Below are 22915 nucleotides of genomic sequence, written 5' to 3'. Positions count from 1 at the left end.
GCCCTAAGAGGTCAACAGTATCATCAACCACAATTAAAAGATGGGGAAAATGAGACTTAGAGATGTTATATACAATTTGCTCAAAGTCATTCAGCTAATGGAATCCATTTTCAATGCTAGATCTTTCTGAATATAAAGCAAATATTCCTTTTTTTCTATTACACGTACAGCATGGTGACTACAGTTAATCATACTGTATTGCATATTTGAAAGTGGCTAAGGGAGTAGATCTTAAAGCAAATATTTTTCAACACCAAAAATACTTTACTATTTATAAGTTGATGTAACCTTTGATCACATAATTTAACATGCATGCATAAATCTAGGGCATTTCATGGGATATTAAAGATAGGTACAATGGAAATCCCAATTGTTCAGTCGTTGACCCTGAATTTTATGGGCCTATACATTTAATTTTATAAGCGTGCCCACATGTGATAAAATTGTGGGTTCGTGTTCTGCAATTCAAAACACTGATTTATAAACAGAGTGCTAATTTGAGTTTACAGTGACCAATGTATTTGGCAGAATAATGACTTGTAGTAATTCTTCTTCAAGGTAAATGCCAACCAGTGGATCAAATTACGACTCAGAAAATTGCCTGTTTAATATTAGAACAAAGGGAGGAAATATTCTTAACGTAATATTTCCATTAAGATATCGGAATTAATTGTCATATTCCACTCTAGGAACAATCCAGCCAACAGTGCGGAGGCAGTTCATACGCTTTGAAGCTCAACATACCTGGGTTTTCCTCTTTACCAAATTAACTACTTAACATCTGCAGGCCTCAGTTTCCTTATTTTATAAAAACAGCCTTCTTGAGATTATACGTAAAGGCTTTAGAACAATGGTGTTATACTGTCGACATATTATGTAAATATTATAGATTATAATATATCATATATTATATTAAATATTATTATTAGGCTATATATTGTCATTGTGCTATTTATTATTGTTTTATTTAACAACTTTCTGGCTAACCTGAAGAAACAGGCCGCAAGCAAGCTCCCAGGGCAAAGAGGCGGGTATTGGCTACCATGACAACAGCGCGCGCCTAGACATTTTCCACTTACAAGTCGCTGAGGAAGAGAAAAGCCTAGGCTGCGTGTTGCGTCATCACTACGCGCTCATTAGGCTTCTCTGTTCCGTTTTAGAAGGTCCCGGCCCGGCTACCGTCGCTCCACGCCAGGAATTATTTTCGCTTTTTAACCTTTGTTACAGGGCACCGAGGCTGCAAGACCGTAAGTACCAAGGGAAGAGTGACACCGAGCGAGCGAGCGTTAAAAGAGGTGCCGCAGAACACTCCCCACTTCTGAACCTTCCCTGTGTTTTCTTGATCCTATCAGCTTCCTCTCAGCTGGGATCGCGCCGCGTCAACTTCCGGGCGGGTGCCCGCCACCACGGCCTCCGCCGCTCCCCTCCTTTGGCCCCTTTGTGTCCCCGCAGTGTCGAGGCACGGGCCCTGGCACGTCCTTTTTCGAGGCAGGGAGCATCGTAGTGCAGGGAGCCTCTCACTGTGGGCGGGCGCGCCGCCCGCAGGGGGTTAGCGTGGGGAACGTGCCTGCGCGTGCTGGGGTAAGAGGAGGTTGCACGAGGGTCAGCGTGTGGTTCGAGGAAGGAGGGGCGGGGTGGGGGGGTGGGAAACGAAGGGGAGTGAAAAGAGCAATGGAAAATTTTAAAAGGATACCACTGTCCACCTGATTGTTGTGGCCTAACAATGAGGCGCTGCCATGATAGTCATCCTGAGCCACTGGCATGTTTGCGGGCTCTTAATTGCCTTCGGAATGAACTGCTGTGGCTTTGTATTTTATATTGATTTCATGGGCTCTTTTTTCTCTTTTTATTTTCTCCCTGCAGATAGTTCATTTAAAGCTCCCATCCCCACGAGGTGGTGGTTTCTACCAATATGAATCTTTTCAACCTGGACCGTTTTCGCTTTGAGAAAAGGAATAAGATTGAGGAAGCGCCCGAAGCAACCCCTCAACCCTCCCTGCCTGGCCCTTCTTCACCAATTTCTCTTAGTGCTGAAGAGGAGAATGCTGAAGGGGAAGTTAGCAGGGCAGGCACCCCTGATTCAGATATAACTGAAAAAACAGGTGAGTTACAGTGTTGCAAATTGATTCAGCATCAAGAGATAGAGAGGTTTTTTCGTTTGTTTGTTTTTTGGGGTTTTCTTTTTTGTTTTTTAAGAAGAAAGGCAGAAGAGCTTCTAATTTTTGTGCTTAATGTCATACATACTGATGCATTGTCCTTCACCATGCCCTTTTACATACAGCTTTGGGACTGCCAAAGGCACCATGTACCTACAACTGATTATCCTTCCATAGTTGTTCCGCTTTTATGGGAGTTCTTAGATTATGGCCCAATGATGGAAGCTAAAATCAGAATTTAGGTCAGAGTGGTAGCTAAGGGAGGAAGAACTAGGTGAGTCAGTCCTATGATAGACTTTGAGGATGTTATTGCCAGACGTTTACATTCATTCCAGTATTTCTCCAAAAAATATTGATCATCTGCTGTGAGTTAGACTTTATTCAGGGTGCCTGAACACAGCCTCTATGAGCAGATGACGTACAAATTTTGCCAACCACCTGACTTCCTGGAGCTCTCCAAAGTGCAAATGAATAATTGGTATTCTTCATTGTGATTGAACCATTTTTAACCTCTTCAGCTAATTGTTACGGAACAGTAGGATTTGAGAAGGAGTCAGAAATTAGCATTCCCATCTTAATCTGTGTTCTTCGAACAGTTAGTGATTAGAATATATATGATCTTTTACCGTGTTTTAGGCATAGCGGTGAGTGCTTCACATCCTCTTATTTAATTTGTACAACAAGCTTATAAGATATTATTATCACATTTTGCAGAAATGAGCCCCAGGGAGGTTAAATTGTTAGCAAGTTCGTAGAACCAGAGCTCAAATCCAAGCAGTCTAATTCCAAGTTATATTTTAATGTTTAATTCAGTAATACATTTTTTTAGTGCAAAACTCAGTATTTCACAAGCAGCTTTTAAATTTCAAAATTGGTAATATATGTCTTCATCTTTGATATCCCCATTTTGTTTGCTACTCTTCTACTTAAATGTAGCAGTGAGGGCAGAGTCCCTACAAGTTATCATTAGAGTAATATTTTAAAATACTTTGGTGTAATTAGAAGTCAAATTTTGAAAGGCTTTGTTTATCTGAAGAGTTTTGAGCTTACCTGATTTCAAACCACTGGAGGATTTAAGCACTGGAGTGACATCCCTGTGTGCATTCTTTGAACAGATATTTGGTTTGCATAACGTGCTGTGGTTAATATCTAAACATCCAGGTACTTTAATATTTTAACAGTAAATATTTTAATCTGTTTCTTGTGTAGTTAGAGAGGGCAGGGAAGGCCAGGGTGTAGGCATGGGATTTTGAGTCCTTGGAAGCCTCTGCTTCTTCGTTTTAGTTAAATGGGACATTGGACAAGTCACTTAGATTATCTGAGATCCACAATTTTTTCACCTCTAAAATAAAAGCACTCTATAAACTGGAATTCAATGAAATGTTTTAGTTATTTATCAATATTAGTAATGTGAAAATTGTAAATCCTTTTTCTCATCAGAAGGTATTTTTCTGCTTTCCTCTTTTTTTCTAAGGAGACTTCACTCCATCTTTCTTTATTGGGACTTTTCATACGTAAATTACTCTTAAAATTGAGATTGTCTTTAGAAATCATATGGTCAGTCTTGATGACACTTGGAAATATGGAAGTCAGGTTTTTTTCAGGAATGGTGAGGGTTCATCCTACTAGAAATAGAGAGCTTTGCTTTTGGAAAAGATTATTTTAATTGATCCTGTGGATTTTTGAGAATCTTGAAAACTAAGGCAAAGTTGAGACTTTACATTGTAGATCCATGCAAGAATAGAAGGGCAAAATGATGAAAGAATCTTGTTTGGTAAAAACAATCAGCCTAGCAGTCATGAGTACTATGTATTGTTAAAGGGTAGAGTTTAAAGAGAGAGAAATCATTTAGGAAGCTCTCATAGTCCAAACTTAATGATGGCAGTACAGATAGAGAAGAACGAGGTATGAGAGATCACAGTAAGAAAGGGCAAGATTTTACAATTAGGTCGTTGTGTAGGAGTGAGATAAAAATGCATGTTAAGAATTTTAGTCTAAGTGATTGAGGGAAAAAAGGTAGTTCCGTACATTAGAATAGGTATGAAGTACCCACTGTAAGACGTTGGGCATGCCTTTAAAAATTCCAATGAGAATCAAAGGTCCTGCCCTCAATTTAGCAGTAGACCAAACGCAGCTTAACTTAGCATGGGGGAGGGAGATGCAGAATTGCACATTGGGCCTGTGCGGAGGTCAAGACACTGAAGTTGGATTTAAGATCAGACTGGATATGGACATTGGGAAATTGTCAGTGGGATATGAATATTGACCTTACTTTCTTTATCATCAACTAGTAACTTATTCTGTTATTTTGTGGGATGATGCTATATTTGTTTATTTAAAATAGTTTTAGGGTCTAAGTCAGCTTATAGGACAGAAATTGTATATGGTTAAAATTACCTGTAATCACTCTTTTTCAGTTAATCCTATTACTTTACATAATATGAGTTAAGATTTAATTTCCTACCCCTCTCCTTCAGTTACTGTGCCACAGATACACTGTTCCTTGAATATGCCAAACCCCATTCAGTCGTTCCTTCTTCCCATTTGCTCTTCCATCTGCCTCCAAGACGCTTTCTGTTGATATCTGCTTGTGACTCTGCTTTGTTCCATTAGGGCCTAGTGAAGTGTTACCCTTTTTTAGAAGGTCTTTTCTTGACCACTCTCTCTGAAGTAGCAACCACCCCCCTCCCCCCTTTAACTGTACTGTATTTTTCTATATACACTGCATTATGTATACGTGTCTCCCTTATTAGAATATAAGATCTGTAAGAGCAAAGACCTTGTTCATCTATCCATCCCCATTGCTCAGAACAGTGACTGACTGGTGTATAGTAGGCCCTCAGTAAATATGTGTTGAAAGAAGGAGTTTTGGATGATGATTAGGTGGTATTAGTCCTTTGTACACATTTTAAAAATATTCCTCCTCCTCTTTATGGTCTTGAAACAGTGCCGTAGCCATCAGTCATTCTTTAGTCATGGATACTTGAAACTACTTTTGATATAGGCCAGGCTCCCTTAATCCAACCTTTGGATATGAGGGCATACACTTAACCTGTGGTCACCTCCCCCTGCCTAGGTTTATTTTACTCTCACAGTGCCCAGAATTATCAATGGTTATTACTTACACTTTATTTCTCTTTTTTTATTTGACTTTTCTGGGAGCATAGCAGGTTTGGAGAGAATAAAGCAATGACAAATGAGTGTGACAGGAGAGAACCTACTATGTTTTACTCGTAAAGAATAAAAAGTTGAGCTAAGCATAATCCTCAGGGGATACCAAGAAGAAAGGATATGTAAATATATATAGTTAAAATAGCACAATGTGGTAACTCATAATAAGGGAAGATATTAAGCAGTGTAGAACCACAGTCTGATTCACAGTGATTAAATTATCCCTTCTTTCTGTAGAGGATCAGGAAAAGTCATAGAGAGATGACTTTGAGTGGACCCTAAGCAATGACTCATTGCTTATTCAGTGAACTAGGGATGGAAATATATGTTGCCTTGGAGTGTAGTATGTAAATGGAATAGGTGAGGTTATCTAGGGAAGAGGAGGTGTAGGGCAGTATAGATGAAGCTGAAAAGATTTAGAAACAAAAACTGCTGGGTTGGGAGAGGCCTATATATGCTGTGCCAGGGAGGATGGACTTTATTTGGTACACAATATAGAGCATTTCAGTATGGGAAGAACATTAATGAAGATGTTGCCATAATTGAAGCCTAAATGTAGGGAAATGACAGTGGGGATGACAAAGGAGGCAGTTTAGGGAAGTTTTATATGATATTTATTTGATGGTATTTGATGATCAGTTAAATGTGGAGGATTTAAAGGTAACTCACAGGTTCCTTGCTTGGACAGCTGAATGATGGGCACTGTCAACTGAATTAGGCAGTAGGATTAGGAGGAAGACACCAAAGCATGTTGAATTTGAGTTACCTCTTATATTTCAGTAGCAAGGTCTAGTAGAGGGTTGGACATTGGAGTTTGGAGCTCAGAGAGTGGTGGGAACCTGAGAAATCAACTTTGGAGTCATTCTTGTGGTAGTTACCAAAAAATGTCCTAAGCAAGATATATGGTAAGAAGCATCAATATTTAATGATGGACAGAGGAAGGGAAACCAATGAAAGATATAAAGGATGACTAGAACAGTCATAGAAAATGATAATGCCCTGGAAGTTAAAGATAGGAGAGTTTCCAGGGTGGTGTATAGTGAACAGTATCAAATGTTGCAGAGAGGTCAAGTTGGATCTGATCACAGACCACTTTCCTTGGAAATTAAAGTTCCTGTTGACCTTTAGCAGTTTCGGTAGAAAGCTGAGGGAGTGAAGACTACTCTTCCAAGACGGGAAAGAGAGAAACAGCTGGATGGGGAAGCAATGTCAAGAAAAGATGTTTGAGGAATGTTGAAAATTGAGCATCCAAGGGGAAGAAGCTTGGGGAGAGGAAAAGGATGAGGGAGGGGAGGTATCTGAAGACAGGCATCAAGGGGATGGGAGTGCGCACACAGCTGGACTATTTAACTTGGAATAAAGACACATATTATCCAGGGGAGGGGGAGTGAAAGAGAAAAATAGATGGGTTCATAGGTTATTATGGGGTTGGGTTGGAGGAAAGTTTCAGTATATGCTTGAAGAATTTCTTGATAAAATATATTCAGTCTTCTAAAGTGGTTGCTCTTTAGATGTGGTTGTCATGTAGAAAGTAACCATTGTTAATAAGTGAGAGAAAAAAATTTTAATTATACCTGTTATCAGAAAAGATTTCCAGAGAGCAATGCTCTGCCACTTATGGATGGTATGATCTTGATTAAGACATTATCATTTTTGGATTTCACTTCCTTTGTGTAGATGTTCTCTGAAGTCCTTGCAAGCAGTAAAATGTATAAGATCCTTTGAATGAAGCTGAATATACCATTTTAGCCTTATGATCTGTAACCATCGGGTATTCCTTAGTCCTTTTTAAGTGTGTGTGGCCAAGATGTGAATCATCATTATATCTTTGGATAGAAATTTTGATTTCTTAATGTCTATTAGTGTTAGTTGAAAAGCAGTAATTGGTAAAAGGGTTAGTGCTCAGTTGTTCTAATAGAAAGTACAGTGAGTCTAAATGTCTTAAGTACATTTTAAATGTACATTTTTTGTTTGTGTTTTCCTTCTCTACCTTTTTACTTTCCATGCTTGGCTATTTTCTTCAAAATAAAATGTTATATAAAAAAATTAAATGATTACAACAGTATGTAATGAAGAGAGACTCTTCTGTAATCCTCGTTTAGTGTTGGTATTCTTTTGTATTTTTTTCCTGCCTGTATATATTCTAGCTTTTTTTTTAGATAAAATAGTATTATGTACATACATATTGTAATGCAACTATTAACTAAAAAGTAGATTTTTTATACTCTCCATGTCAGTTCATATAAAATATGCTGTACTTCAATTTTTTTTAGTGACCACAGTGTATCTTATTATACACAGATGTATTATAATTCATGTAGTTTCCTGTTTATAGACATCGGTTGTTTTGGTTTATTTCTTCTTCTTTTTGTTGTTAAAAGAATGCTGTAGTGACCATCCTTTTGAATAGATATTTTTGCCTCTGTACAATCTGTGGAAGAATTCTGGGAAACGGAATTGTCAAATTAGAGGGAATATGAGTAATATTTTAGTAATTGCCAAATCACCCTACACAGAAGTTTTACCAATTTGCACCACACTACAGCTTGGTTTTCAGATGTCTGCTTTTTCATACCAGGCTAACATATTGCAAACATTTTTAATTTTTAAAGGGCTAATAAGCAATTAAATTGCATTATTCTTATTCTTTATTTTTAAGATTAAGTATGTTTTCATAAATGTTATTAGCAATTTGAACTTTTTCTGTGTTCCTTTTTCTCATTTTCTAATAAATGATTTATAAGTTTTTAAATTTTATTCTTTTAATTCTGTTTGTTGTTTGTGACAGAGAAGTTTTACGTTTTTATATGGTCAGTTTGTTCATCTTTTTCAAGGCTTACAGGTTTTAGGTCCTGATCTGACCTGGTAAAAGATTTGGTAAAAGAAAGCCATTCCCTACCACCACATTATAAATATATTCATCCATATTTTCTTCTATCACATCTGTGTTAATTTTCTTCTTAATTGTAGTAAAATGTACATACGTAAAATATGCAATAACTAGTTAAGTGTACAGGTCAAAGAGGGTTAAGTACATTCACATTGTTGTACACCCAATCTTTGGAACTCTTTTCATCTTAAACAATTAACAATTCATCTTAAACAAAACTGAAACTCTTTACCCCTTAAACAATTCCTTCTTACCCCCAGCAATCACCCTTATATCTTCTGTCTCTATGTACTTGACTACTCTAGGTACATTATAAAAGTGGAATCATACAGGATTTGTCTTTTGTTACTGCCTTAATTTCATTTTCCCTAATGTCTTCAAGATTCATCCACATTGTAACGTGTATCAGAATTTCCTCACTTTTTAAGGCTGAAGAATATTTCATTGTATATATACATACATTTTATTATTCATTTGTGGATGACACTTGGGTTGCTTTCACTTTGGGGCTATTGTGAATAATGCTGCTGTGAAAATGAGTATACAAATATCTCTTCCAGACCCCGCTTTCAGTTCTTTTGGGTATACATCCAGAAATGGAATTGCTAGATCATACAGGAAACCACCATATATTTTCCATTTTACATTCCCACTAACAGTGCACAAGGGGTCCAGTTTCTCTCCATATCCTTGCCAACACTTGTTATTTTCTGTTTTTTTGTTTTGTTTTTTGGGGGTTTTTTTGTAGCCAAACTGATGGATATGAGTTGTTTTTTTTAATTTTTTTAAACCTTAACTTGCATCTGGAGTTTGTTATAAGGGCTAAAGAAAAGGTGATACCGTTTTCTCCTTTGTTCATTATTTATCATTTACTAGTCACTTATCCCAGAACCATTTATTGACGAATCCTTTTTCTTATATTTGAAATGTCATCGTTATAGGCATACCTCAGAGATACTGCGGGTTTGGTTCCAGACCACCACGATAAAGTATCACAGTAAAGCAAGTCACATGAATTTTTTGGTTTCCCAGTGCATATAAAAGTTATATTTATACTATACTATAGTCTTTTAAGTGTGCAGTAGCATTGTCTTAAACAATGTACGTACCTTAATTAAGAAGCACTTCATTGCTAAAAATTTTTATCCATCATCTGAGCCTTTGGTGAGTTGTAATGTCTTTGCTGGGGGAGGGTCTTGCCTCAATGTTAAGGGCTGCTGACTGCTCAGGGTGGTGGTTGCTGAGGCCTGGGGTGGCCATGGCAGCTTCTTAAAATAGGACCACAGTGACGTTTGCCGTATCAGTTGATTCTTTCACAAATGATTATAGCATGCAGTGCTGTTTGATAACATTTTACCTACAGCAGAACTTCTTTCAAAACTGGAGTCAATCCTTCCAAACCCTGTCACTGCTTTATCAACTAAGTTTATGTAGTATTCTAAATACTTTGTTGTTATGTCAACAGTCTTCACAGCATCTTCACCAGGAGTAGATTTCATCTCAAGAAACTCCTTCCTTTGTTCATCCATAAGAAGCAACTTCTCCATTAAAGTTCTATCATGAGATTGCAGCAATTCAGTCACATCTTCAGGGGCCACTTCTCCTGAATTTTTTTTTCTTTCTTTCTTTCTTTTTTTTGGGGGGGCTGCTCTGCATGCAGTATTGGGATATTATTTCCCCAACCAGGGATCAAACCCGAGCCCCCTGCAGTAGAAGCTCAGTCTTAACCACTGGACTGCCAGGGAAGTCCCAAGGCACCACTTCTAATTCTAGTTCTCTGTTGTTTCTACCATATCTGCAGTTCATTCTTCCACTGAAGTCATCCATGAGGGTTGGAATCAACTTCTTCCAGCCTCCTGTTATGTTGATATTTTGACCTCTTCTCATGAATCACAACTATTCTTAATGGCATCTAGAATGGTGACTCCTTTCCAAAAGGTTTTCAATTGACTTTGCCCAGATCCATCACAGGAATTGCTATTGATGGCAGCTGTAGCCTTTTGGAAAATATTTCTTAAATAATAGGACTTTTAAGTCAAAAGTCCTTGATCCATGGGCTGCAGAATGGATATTGTGTTAGCAGGCATGAAAACATTAATCTCATTGTACATCTCTATCAGAGCTCTTAAGTGACCGGGTGCATTGTCAATGAGCAGTCATATTTTGAAAGGAATCTTTTTCCGAGCAGTAGGTCTCAACAGTGGGTTTAATATATTCAGTATTTGGTGTTATAAACAGATGTACTGTCATCCAGACTTTTTTCCATTTATAGAGCACAGGCAGAGTAGATTTAGCATAATTCTTAAGGGCCCTAGGATTTTCAGAATGGTAAATTAGCATTGGCTTCAACTTAAAGTTACCAGCTGCATTAGCCCTTAACAGGAGAGTCAACTTGTCCTTTAAGCCAGGCATTGACTTCTCCTCTCTAGCTATGGAAGTCCTGGATGGCATCTTCTTCCATTAGAAGGCTGTTTGGCTTACATTGAAAACCTCTTCTTTAGTGTAGCCACCTTCATTAATTATCTTAGATCTTCTGGGTATCTTGCTGCAGCCTCTACATCAACACTTGCTGCTTCATCATGCACTTTTATGTTATGGAGACAGCTTCTTCAACCTTATGAACCAACCTCTGCTAGCTTCAAACTTTTTTTCTGCAGCTTCCTCACCTCTCTCAGCCTTCATAGAATGGAAAAGTTGGGGCCTTGCTCTGGATTAGGCTTTGACTTAAGGGAATGCTGTGGCTGGTTTAATCTTTTATCCAGGCCACTAAAACTTTCTCCATATAATAAGCAAAAGGCTGTTTGGCTTCTTATTTGTGTGTTCACTGGAGTAGCACTTTTAATTTCCTTCAACAACTTTTCCTTTGCATTCACAACTTGGCTAACTGGTGCAAGAGGCCTAGCTTTTGGCCTGTCTTGGCTTTCGACATGCCTTCTTACTAACCTTAATCATTTCTAGCTTTTGAAAGAGAGGGATGTGCAACTTTTCCTTTCACTTGAATACTTAGAGACCATTGGAGGGTTATTAATTGGCCTAATTTATTGTTGTTTCTTAAGGAATAGGGATGCTGGGGACTTCCCTGGTGGTCCAGTGGTTAAGACTCCACTCTCCCAATGCAGGGGACCCGGGTTTGATCCCTGGTCAGGGAACTAGATCCCGCATGCCGCAACTAAAGATCCTGCATGCCACAAGGAAGATCCTGCGTGCCACAACCAAGACCCAGCGCAGCCAAATAAATAAATTTTTTTTAAAAAAGGAGTAGGGAGGCTAGAAGAGAGGGAGAGTGATGAAGGAAGTGGCAGGTTGGTGGAGCAGTCAAAACACACATAACGTTTATCAGTTAAGTTTGCCATCTTATATGGGCGCTGTGTGGGCACCCAAAACAATTATAGTAGTAACATCAAAGATCATTGACCACAGATCACCATAGCAAATATCACAATAATGAAAAAGTTTGAAACACTGCAAGAATTACTACCAAAATGGTGTCAGTAAACTTGCTCAACACAGGGTTGCCACCAACCTTCAGTTTGTAAAACGCACAATATCTGCAAAGTGCAGTAAAAAAAGGTATGCCTGTATTGTAGATTTTGGTATGTTTTTGTTGTTTTTTCTTTTTGTTGTTGTTGTTTTTTCTTCAATAAAATGTTGAAGAAAGTTTAACCTTAAAGTTTAAAGAGGTGGTTTCTTTGTTTTTTCTTTTGTTTTTTGAATTTCCAAGTGACTGAAATTTTGCTTCAATGTTCTTACTAACATTTACTTCCAGTTTTCACTTTTTGTGACAGGAGAATGTGGTCTGTAGTATTTCTTTGATGAATTTACTGAGATTTTCTTTTTGGCCTACTACACAATTTCTGTAAAAGTTCAAGTGTACTTGAAAAGAGATATAATCTAACTGTAGATTTAATTATATGTCAGATAATAATGTTTTATTATTTGTATCATTTTTTTCAAACTGGATCACAAACATGTCATAAAGTCAGTTTCTTATATCCTAACTAAATGCATATAACTTTTTTTAATGGAGTAGAATAAATAGAAAATTATCAAAGTATCGCTTACAATAAAGCCTCTGAGACCTTTGTTTCAGTTATATATGTCTGTCTAGCAATCGATGTGTTTAGGGTCATAATCTACAATGGGTCTCTTACAGTGGGTTCCAATCAAAAATGTTTGAAAAACACCTTTCTGTATCTTAATTATTTTTGTGCTCTCTTCTCTATTAAGAGTTTAGACAAGAGAGTTAAAGCCTCATATTTGTCTCTATTGACTTTCTGCTTTATGTATCCTGCATTGTTTATGCATTTCATTATTAGAATGCAGTTGTACATATGCCAGTCATATTTTTATTGTAGATATAAATTCTGTTATTAAAAAGTACCTTTCAGGTTTAACACTTTGACATTATTAATAGCATGACTTTCCTTCCTTTACATTTTTTCTTTTTATCTTTATCTTTTCTTTTGGCCTAAACCTGAAATGTTTCTTCTTTCTCATTTTCTGTTAGAGTAGTGTATTAGAAACTACCCTTCAATCTTGTATTCAGTGTATACTTGGTCTTTTTCAAGAGCTTTCATCAGAGGTAGTTTGACTTATCTGAGATGCTAAAGGTCTTTCCCTATCTACTATGGCATTCAAATTAAAACAGTCAAGATTTTATAATCTATTATTTTGGTAATTAACCTTTCAAAGAGGCAAATATATGATGTGCTTTACTAGGTATTCAAAAGAACTGCCTTGAAAGTCAGTTGCCATGTTAGAGAATTGAACCATGTAGAGCAATATACAATTAGAATATCAAAAATGGCACACTTACATAAGTCTGCAGGACGGATATAAAGGTTTTTTTGTGTGTGTTTTTTTTTGAGAACTAGGTGTCTTTCTTTCTGGATGCACTGGGTCTCTTAGTTGCGGCTTGCAGTCTCCTTAGTTGTGTTTCACCAGCTCCTTAGTTGCAGCAGGCAGGCTCCTTAGTTGCGGCTCACGGGCTCCTTAGTTGTGGAATGTGAACTTCTAGTTGTGGCATGCATGTGGGATCTAGTTCCTTGGGCAGGGATCGAACCCGGGCCCCCTGCATTGGGAGTGCGGAGTCTTAACCACTATGCCACCAGGAAAGTCCCAGATATAAAGGTTTAAGTGTTTTCATTCTGCTTTGGGAGATCACCTTTATTTATAGATGACCTTTCATAATCTCCCAGTAGTGATTTTTTTGTTTGTTTTTTGAGTGGTTCTTGATCTTGGACCGCTTAGAAAGGTAGAATCAGTAGCAGTTTTAAATCCTCATTTTGTTTCATGGTAGACTTAGATATGAGAATGGGTAAAAGTATACTGGAAACGTTCAGGGTATAAAATTGTCTTCTTGGGCTTCCCTGGTGGTGCAGTGGTTGAGAGTCCACCTGCTGATGCAGGGGACACGGGTTCGTGCCCCGGTCCGGGAAGATCCCACATGCCACAAAGCGGCTGGGCCCGTGAGCCTTGGCCGCTGTGCGTTCGGGGCCTGTGCTCCGCAACGGGAGAGGCCCACATACCGCAAAAAAAAAAAAAAAAAAAATTGTCTTCTCATGCATACCACTAATGGGGAATTTCATTTGGAATTACCCCCTGGAACCTTGGAATCTTCTTGCATATGGTAATAATGTAGGTTCCCATTGCCTTTGGTAGAGAAAATATCATCTACTGTCTCTAAAACATAGGATTTTTTTATTGTTTTTATTTGAAAGGATAGCTGTTTTCCCTCATGTTCCTTTAGCGTTTTGTTTATTCCTCTCGCATGGCACAAATTACGACTCACAACATTGCTACTTATGTACATGGCTACTTGGCTCCTATTATTAGTTTCTTTAGGGCAAGTGCAACTGTGACTGGCCTTTTTTTTCCTTCAGTACCCCCCACGTCCAGGCACAGTGCCTTCAATACAGAAGGCATTCAGCAAAGTCAGAATTATGTAGTAGCCCATGTCTTTATAATTGTTTCTACTTGTCACTGTTCTTCCCTTCATTTCTATATTTTTCTTTTTTGCTTCCTTCCTGTCTCCTTTGTGGTGCTGCTTAAAGTGCTTGTTTGCTTTGGGTCAGAAAGCATCATTGCATCAGGAATATCTTTTTGACCATTGGCTATTAGATATTTTTGCTGCTGTTTACTTCCAAAAATAGTCCAAACAAACAAATCTAAGCATTTCAGCACTGTTCTAATTCCAGATTATTGACTATATTGGTAAATTGATATTTTATATAGATAAGCTCTTACTGTTTCCCTTTAGTCCTCAAACCTTTGAGGTCCGTAAGACCCAAAAGGGTGTCCATAAGGTCAAAACTATTTCATAATAATATTAAGACATCACTTGCCTTTTTCACTATGTTGGTATTTGCACTGATGGTGCAAAAACAATGGTAGGTAAAAACTGCTAGTGCCCTAGCATGAATCAAGGCCAAGATTCCAAACTGTCATTGTATCCTTAAAATTTTTAAATACTAGTTTCACTTAAGAATGTTCTTGATGAAGCAGTAGTTTTTAATAAGATGAATATATAAAGTTCAAGAAACTCTAGTTCTCCTAGTACTCATTAATAGAATTTTTAGACACCCCCCACCATGCAGTAATACATTTAAATGGCCAGTTTGAAAAGCTTTTTTTTTTTTTTTTTTTTTTTTTTTGGCTGCATTGGGTCTTCGTTGCCGTGCGTGGGCTTTCTCTAGTTGCGGCGAGCGGGATCTACTCTTCACTGCGGTGCGTGGGCTTCTCATTGCAGTGGCCTCTCTAGTTGCGGAGCACAGGCTCTAGGGCACATGGGCTTCAGTAGTTGCAGCACATGGGATCAGTAGTTGAGGCATGCAGGCTCAGTAGTTGCAGCACGCGGGCTCTAGGGTGCCTGGGCTTCAGTAGTTGTGGCTCGTGGGCTCTAGGGTGCCTGGGCTTCAGTAGTTGTGGCTCGCGGGCTCTAGGGTGCCTGGGCTTCAGTAGTTGTGGCTCGCGGGCTCTAGAGTGCAAGGTCAGTAGTTGTGGCGCACAGATTTAGTTGCTCCATGACAGGTAGGATCTTCCTGGACCAGGGATCGAACACGTGTCCCCTGCATTGGCAGGCAGATTCTTAACCACTGTGCCACCAGGGAAGTCCTTGAGTAAAGAAGCTTTTTAAAGAAAAGTGGACAATCCAAATCGTTTTGCGAAAGCCCTTTTCAAGTATAAGAAAGCAGGACACTTTTGTTAAACTGTTAAAATGATATGCATTAAGTTTAGGTCAAAGTTTTGATACAGTAAAGATCTAAATTCTTAGTTTTATGTGTGATTTGTGACATATCAGGAATACTATGTAAAAGCAGTGTCCCCAGTACCTTTATACTTATTTTACAGGAATTGGACTATAATTTTATTACTTTACATAATTATCAGAACTTGTAAATGTCTTCATACATATGACAGTTAACATAGCTGTGATTTGTTCCAGAGCAGAGTTTTTCACTCAGGGCACACTCAACATTTATAAAATTGTTCTTTTGGAACAATTTTGTGATTTGCTTTTCAGTAACGTTGCTAGGACTTCATTGCAGGAAGTAAAGTATTTTTTAGTTCACTCCAGGCGATTGGTTATATAGGCCTTGGTTAATGTTATTTACAAATATGACTCAGGAGCCTTATGATAATGATGGCTATCATTTCATGATTGTTAATGGGATCGAGGCCAAGAGTTTTGGGGGGGACTTGAGCATCCCTCAGTTTTGGTGTGGGGAGCAGGGAAGTCCTGGAACCAGTCCCCCCAAACCTCACAGATACTGAGGGGTGATGGTATTCACTAAACCAAGACACTGACTACTTTTACTTTAATATGAATTTCTTAAATCTGATCTCTCCTCAAGTGTATAATGGAGAATAATTTTAGAACTCAGCCCTTTGAAGAGAGGAGACCTCAATAGAATACTAATTTGTTTTGCATAGACGGGTGATGCCAACTTCATTAGTTTGTGAGGGCTGCTGTAACAAAATACCACAGACTGGGTGGCTTAACCAGCAGACGTTTATTTTCTGCCATATCTGGAAGTTAGAAGTCCAAGATGAAAGTGTTGGCTGGTTCAGTTTCTTGTAAGGCCTTTCTTCTTGGGCTGCAGGTGGCCACCTTCTCGCTGTGTGCTCACATCACCTTTCCTCCATGCACACACATCCTTGGTGTCTCTTATAAGGACATCAGTCCTTTTGGATTAGGTCACTAACCTAACTACCTTTTTTAAGTTAGTCACCTCTATGAAGGACCTATCTCCAAATACATTACATTCTGAGGTACTGGGAGTTGAAACTTCAACATAGGAATTTTGGAGGGGACATAATTTTGTCCATAACACTAACATTTGTGTAAGAGCTAATGTTTGTTGAATACTGGCTGTGTGCCCATTACTGAACTAAGTGCTTAATACATATCTTCTGATTTTATGTGCACATTAGCCCTGTGATTATTGGCATCTCTGTTTTACATCTGAGGATGCAGAGACTTAGATTAAGTAACTTAGCTGAGAGATGGGATTGAAATTCCAGTTGTTTGGGCTCTAGTGTCCTTGTTCTCTTAGGCAAGAACTGGGTACTAGGAAGCAAAAGCACAGAGAGAAAAGGGTTAAAATATAAAATACAAACCTGTTTTGCAGTGTCCACTAAGTTCTTGCTAGTAAGTAACCTGTGAATTGGAAAATCATTTAATGCCAGCCCTGGTTGACTATTAATGTTTTCTTTAAAACTTGGGAGGAATTTTTGGTTTTAGGATGGAAACAGTGAATGAAGCTAAAGATTTTTAGCACATGATTTGTAATTATCAAAAACAAATTTGCTTTATTTTCAAGTTATTCAAAATCCCTTTCTGCTTTTTCTCTTTTGCAGAAGATTCTAGTGTTCCAGAAACCCCAGAAAATGAAAGAAAAGCAAGTATATCATATTTCAAGAATCAAAGAGGAATTCAATATATTGATTTGTCTTCAGATAGTGAAGATGTTGTTTCCCCAGATTGCTCCAGTACAGTTCAAGAGAAAAAATTCAGCAAAGACACTGTGATTATAGTGTAAGCAACTTAATGGATTCATTATATTTGCATGTATAAGACTTTTTTTGAGAAAAAGTTACTTAAACTGAAAATTTTTGATGACTTCCCCCCTTTTTTGCCTTTTCCTGACCGCATCTTCATCATTTTTCCCTAACTTAAGAGATATAGAGAGATGTGCGTGCGCGCGTGTGTGTGTGCGCGCGCGTGTGTGTGAGTGAGAAAGAGAGAGAGACTCTGGATAACTGATATTTTTTTTTTTTCCGGCTGGGCCATGCGCTGTGGGATCTTAGTTCCCCAACCAGGGAGTGAACCCAGGCCACCAGGCCACGGCAGTAAAAGCAGCAAGTCCTAAGTACTGGACCACCAGGGAACTCCCATGGTTCTGATTTTCAATAAAAAGTTCAGTGAGAGCAAATATTTAAGTTTTTCATTCTCCATAGATAATTATTTTCACAAGTACCTTCAGTCACCTGTAACTGCTTTCTGATTTGTTCTTGAATCCTAGAGTCAAATCATTTTAACATTTTTGGGACACATTCATTGAGCTAGCACGGAGCTTTGTATGTTAGATAGAAAAACAGTAAATAAATTAAAAATGCAGTATGTCAAATAATACATATGATGGGCAAACAGGAAGGGAAATACAGGGTTTGGGGCCGGGCTAAGGGCATGGTTTCTAAAGCGCATGGTTGGAAAAGGCTTCATTAAGAAGATGATGCTTGAGCAAAGACGTGAAGGAGCTAAAAAAGGGAGCCATGTGGATATGGTGGGAGGGGCATTGGGAGTAGCCTGTTTAATGACCCTGAAGTAGTATTTTGCCTGTTGTTTTTGAGGAAAGTGGGCGGCGGGGCCGGGGCTGGGGGTAGTGGTGGCTAATGATGCGAAGTGAAGGACCTAAGGTCACAAGGTGCGGAGTGGGATAGGGAAAGAGCTTTATCATGTTAAGCCCATAGGCTGTTTGGCTTTTATTCTGAACGAGATGGGAAGCTAAAGGAACATATTGAGCAGAGGAGTAAAATGATCTGATCTATATGTTTAAAAGTTTTTAAGGCTGTAGGGGAGTCGTAGTAGAAGTGTGAATACTGTTGTAATAACCAAGGCAAAAGATGGTGGAAGCTTAAACCATGCTAGTAGGTATAGGAGTGAATAATAAGTGGTTAGATTCTAAATATACTCTGAAGGTAGAGCAGAGAGGATTTATTGATGGATTTCAAATGGAATGGGAGAGACGGGAGTCAGGGATGACCCTAAGATATCTGACCTGAGCAACTGGAAGGATGGAGCCAACCCTAACTGGGATGAGGAATGCTGCCTTGGGTGCAGTGGGGGAGCGCCTTTCGCAGGAAAGACCAGCAGCTCAGTCTCGGACGTGCTGTGATTGAGGAGACTGTTAGGCATCTGAAGTGGGCTTGTCAGGTAGGCAGTTGGAGTTGTGACATTCAGGTTCTGGAGAGAGGTCAAGGTTCCACATCTGAATTTACGAGTTATCAGGATACTTGATATTAAGAGGTACATGATTAGATGAAATCAGTAAGAGACACTAGTGTAGCTGGAAAACAGAAGATCTCTTAGTTGAAGGACTTAGGCCAGGCGAACTCTAGATTCTAGGAACAGGAGATGAGAAGAAACTTACAGAAGACTCTTAAGAAGGAGCAGTCATTGAGGTAAGAAAAAAGTCAGAAGGTTGTGTGATCAGAAGCTAAGTGAAGAAAGTGTGGCAGAGGTGCAAGAGCTTAACACTGTCCACTCCCAAGATGAGGATTTCCTCTTAAAATGAACTTCTTTGTGTATATAAGCCCTGATGAACATGCCTTTATCCTGAATTTCACTATGAAATAAAAAATAGTGATGATCCTGTGTGGTAAATCCTAAGGAAAATTGATATTATATTAGCACTTCAAATTTTACTTTTTATTTTGAAAAAAATTTAAACTTACGGAAAAGTTGCAAGAATAATCAATTTCCACATCCTTTTAAAAAGATTAAGATTCACCCATTGTTAACATTTCCCCACGTTTGCTTGTCACCTTCTTCATAAAATAATAATTAGAATTATTACTGAAACCTTTGCCTCTAATAATTTCACGTTTATCTCCTAAGAACAAGGTCATTCTCTTACATAACAAGAGTAGCATTTCTTTTTTTTTTTTTTTTTAATTTTTTTTTTAATTTTTTTTTGGCCACACCTCGTGGCTTGCAGGATCTTAGTTCCCCAACCAGGGATCGAAGCTGAGACCCATGAGTGAAAGCTCTGAGTCCTAACCACTGGTCCGCCGGGGAATTCCCTCCAAAAGTAGCATTTCAAATTCACAAATACTGATTAACGTTGGTGAAGTAATATCATCTAATATATAGTCCGTATTTAAATTTTACCAGTTATCCCAATAATGTTCTTTATAGTAGTGCTACTCAGAGTACTGGTTTATCAGTAAGGAATGTGCCCTAGAATGTAAATTAATGTACTCATTCCTTCACCAAGAAAGTCTTGTAATGAAAAGAAAAAAAAAAAAAAAAAACTGAACTAAGCAATGTGTTTTTCCTTCTGTTTTAAGTTCTTTATCTTGTCATGGATAGATAACAAACAGTTTGATTTCGAGGACTAGCAGTCAGTCCATGGATCATATTTTGAGTAGTACTTTATAGTAAAGTTTTTTCCAGCATCATACATTGGGTTTAGTTTTTCATGTGTCTTTAGTCTCGTTTAATCTGAAAGTTTCTCAGCCTTTTTGATTCTCATGATAATTGGCCTTTGAAGGTAACAAGCCAGGTTTTTTAGGATGTCTCTCAATTTCTGCATCCCTGTTGTTTCTTCATGATTGAATTTAGGTTAAGTGATAGGAGTTACATAAATGATTTTGTGTCCTCCTCAGTGTGTTATGTTAGGAGGCACACTGATAACCAGTTTGTCTCATTATTGGTGAAGTGAACTTAACCACTCAGAAGCCTGCCAGGTTTCTCCTATAAAGTTAACCATTTTCCCATTTTTAATGATTAAGTAATCTCTGATGAGATACTTTAAGACTGGGTAAGGATCCTCTTCCTTAGCAGACTTCCCTTCAATAGTTGTAGCATCTGTTGATGATTCTTGCCTGAATCCGTTATTACATTGGTAGTTGTGAAATGTGGTATTCTAACTAGCATTCTAGAATTTATACTTGCTATTCTACTATAGATAGTTTTCCCTTTTCTCCTTATTTATTCATATATTTATTTAGCACAGTGAATACAAAAATGGAATTATAGGTGCGTTTTTGCTCAACTGATTATAATCTATTACTATTATTACTCATTTTGATGCTGAAATTGCTCAGTTTTGGCAGGTGAGGGCCCCTTTACACAGACTCTGGATTTGAGAGGTTCCTATCATTTTTTGAGCCTTTCCCTTCTGGCGCAAGATGTTGCAGACTAGTGTTTTCCCTACTCCAAGCCTGAAATTAGAATTAACCATTTCTCCAAGTAGCACTGGTTCCTTTTTAAAGGAATGGAATTTGGAAATCTGTGTACTGGTTGTGTCCTTCCTTTGCTATTGGGTGAAGCAGGGGATTATGTCATTGCCCTTTTAGCAAGAATGGGCTAGGATATAAGAGAACCAGAGAATGTTGTTTGTTTGTTTTTTAAATCATGAGTTTATAATAATATATTTCATTCTAATCTACTAATACAAGGCTCCTCCTTGCCTCTTCTCTATATTTCTTTCTCTGACAGTGAGAACTCTGCTTCCACCAATATCATTATATTTGCTAATTTGTTCAATCACTCAGTGTACATAAAATAGTTTCAGAATTGCTATAATCATGCTTCTTGACCATTAAGCTCACTATGAGTTTAATATTTGTTTATAAGTTTTATTTTGTCTTTAGATGAGGGTATATGGTTACAGTACTTGGCTTACTTATTTAAATTTTTCATTGTTATTCACTTGAAATGTAGTTCAGTTCATTAATTTCTATTTGTATTCCTTTTAGGGTTTTTCCCTTGTCCCTCGTTTTAAAAATTTTACTTTCAAATATTTAAAATATTAACATAGTGCCAAAAATTAAAACTCCATGTACAGTGTGCTTAGAGAAGTATTAACTTTCTGTCCTTCTCCTTCTGACCCTTTCCTCCTCCTACCTCAGAACTAACCAGTTTGTTTAGTTTCTAGTCATAATTTGTTTTTCTTTCGTTTATCTTTTCTTCTTGTTTCCTACACAGAAGATAGCACTGTGTCTTGTATTGTGTATGTATAGATATATATGTACATTTATTCTCTATTTTATTAACTTAGCAGTATATATATCCTGGAAATCATGTCAGCTCATAAAAATCTGTATTCTGTTTCACAACTCCATAGTACTGCATTGTGTGCACGTTCCACAGTTACAGTCAGTAGCCATGCATGGGCCTTTTTGGTTATCAGGATTTCTTAACCTTGACATTGTTGACGTTTTGGACTAGGTAGTTCTTTGTTGTGAGGGGCTGTCCTGTACGTTGTAGGATGTTTAGCAGAATCCCTGATCTCTACTGGCTAGATGCCAAGTAGCACCTCTCTAGTCAAGACAATCAAAAATGTCTCTAGACATTGCCACATGTCCTCTGGGGGCAGAATTGCCCCCCTTTTGAGAACCACTGATATAGATGCTAGGAACTCTGGCAATTGCTGCAATCTCTCAGGAAGCATTAATAGATAAGAGGAGCTGAAGACAGAATCCTAGGTGATACTGGCAGTTCAGGGAGGTGAAAAAAGTAAGAAAGCCTTCTACAGAGATTAAGGACAGGCTAAGAGGTCAAAGGAAAATCAGAAGTAATGATGCTGCAGAGCCCCTGGGGTGAGGGTTAGGGTAGGGCTGCCTTTTCAAAAAGCAACAGTGATGGGAACACAGAGGAGAAGACAACCAGTGAAAGGTTCGGGGTGTTCTGGTTTGTGTTTTTAAATCACGTTTGACATTTTAGAGGGTATTATTGCCCTTAGGACAGTTTCACCAAAGTGATGGGGCAGAAGATATAAGCCAGTAAGTTGAGAACGATATAGGAAACGCTGAAATAGAAAATCAGCCTTATAAAATTTGTGAAGGAGAGGAGAGTCTGCTTCTTTCACTGCTGTGTCCACAGTGCCTAGAACCCCTGGCACACTGAATGAAATGCAGTCTTGAATGCACTGCAGGCTTGGGAGGAAGAGCTTAAGGAGAGAAAAGATTCAGGAGAGAAGATGGTAGGCAGTTAAGAGGGCCCTGTAGGAAGTAGAAAGGGCTAGAATGAATCCCTTAGCACTGAGAAGGGACTTCAGCAGAAGGGAGTAACTTGATCTGAGACCGGATAAAAGAACGCAAAATGGTCATTCTTGTTCTTGTAGATTTTTTTCTTTTACTTTTAAAGCTTCAGTCACATAAGAAGATAAAATAATAGCTAATGAACACTTATATATACCACCTACCTTTAACAATTTTTAATGTTTTCCCTTGTTTCATTATTTCATTAATTATTATTATTAGCTGAAGTATCTTGAAGTAAATTAAAGATTTCTTCCCTTAATACTTGCTGTACATCCCACTTCCAAAAAACAAGTACTATTATCAGTGAACAGTCTCTACATCATCTAATTCCCAGTTTATATTCAGATTCCATGTGTTTTGTAGCTAGTTTTTCAAAACAGAACCCAAATAAGGTACATTTACTGCATTTGGATGTCATGACTCTTAA

The 22915-nt window shown here is 38.1% G+C and overlaps 1 protein-coding gene and 1 long non-coding RNA gene across 6 annotated transcripts in view; one reads left to right on the top strand and one right to left on the bottom strand.

The window, feature by feature from the left end:
• The window catches only part of LOC137224031 (uncharacterized), a 216414-nt gene extending 215204 nt beyond the window's left edge, over nt 1-1210 (bottom strand). Inside the window, exon 1 of one of the 2 annotated variants that reach the window (XR_010943191.1) lies at nt 1080-1210. This is a non-coding gene — a long non-coding RNA (uncharacterized lncRNA). Of the gene's footprint in view, nt 1-987 lie in introns of both variants that reach the window. The other variant, XR_010943190.1, reaches the window with a different exon arrangement.
• SMARCAD1 (SWI/SNF-related, matrix-associated actin-dependent regulator of chromatin, subfamily a, containing DEAD/H box 1) overlaps nt 1112-22915 on the top strand; it is a 69847-nt gene continuing 48043 nt past the window's right edge. For 3 of the 4 annotated variants that reach the window (XM_067736945.1, XM_067736943.1, XM_067736946.1), the window contains exons 1-3: nt 1112-1247; nt 1864-2102; nt 17077-17254. In XM_067736945.1, the coding sequence (XP_067593046.1) occupies nt 1913-2102; nt 17077-17254 (368 nt within the window). In that variant the 5' untranslated portion in view covers nt 1112-1247; nt 1864-1912. Of the gene's footprint in view, nt 1248-1429; nt 1582-1863; nt 2103-17076; nt 17255-22915 lie in introns of those variants that run through there. The other variant, XM_067736944.1, reaches the window with a different exon arrangement.

Source organism: Pseudorca crassidens, chromosome 4 (genome assembly GCF_039906515.1).
Source record: "Pseudorca crassidens isolate mPseCra1 chromosome 4, mPseCra1.hap1, whole genome shotgun sequence".
Lineage (NCBI taxonomy): Eukaryota > Metazoa > Chordata > Mammalia > Artiodactyla > Delphinidae > Pseudorca > Pseudorca crassidens.
This window is presented reverse-complemented; position numbering and strand designations above follow the sequence as displayed.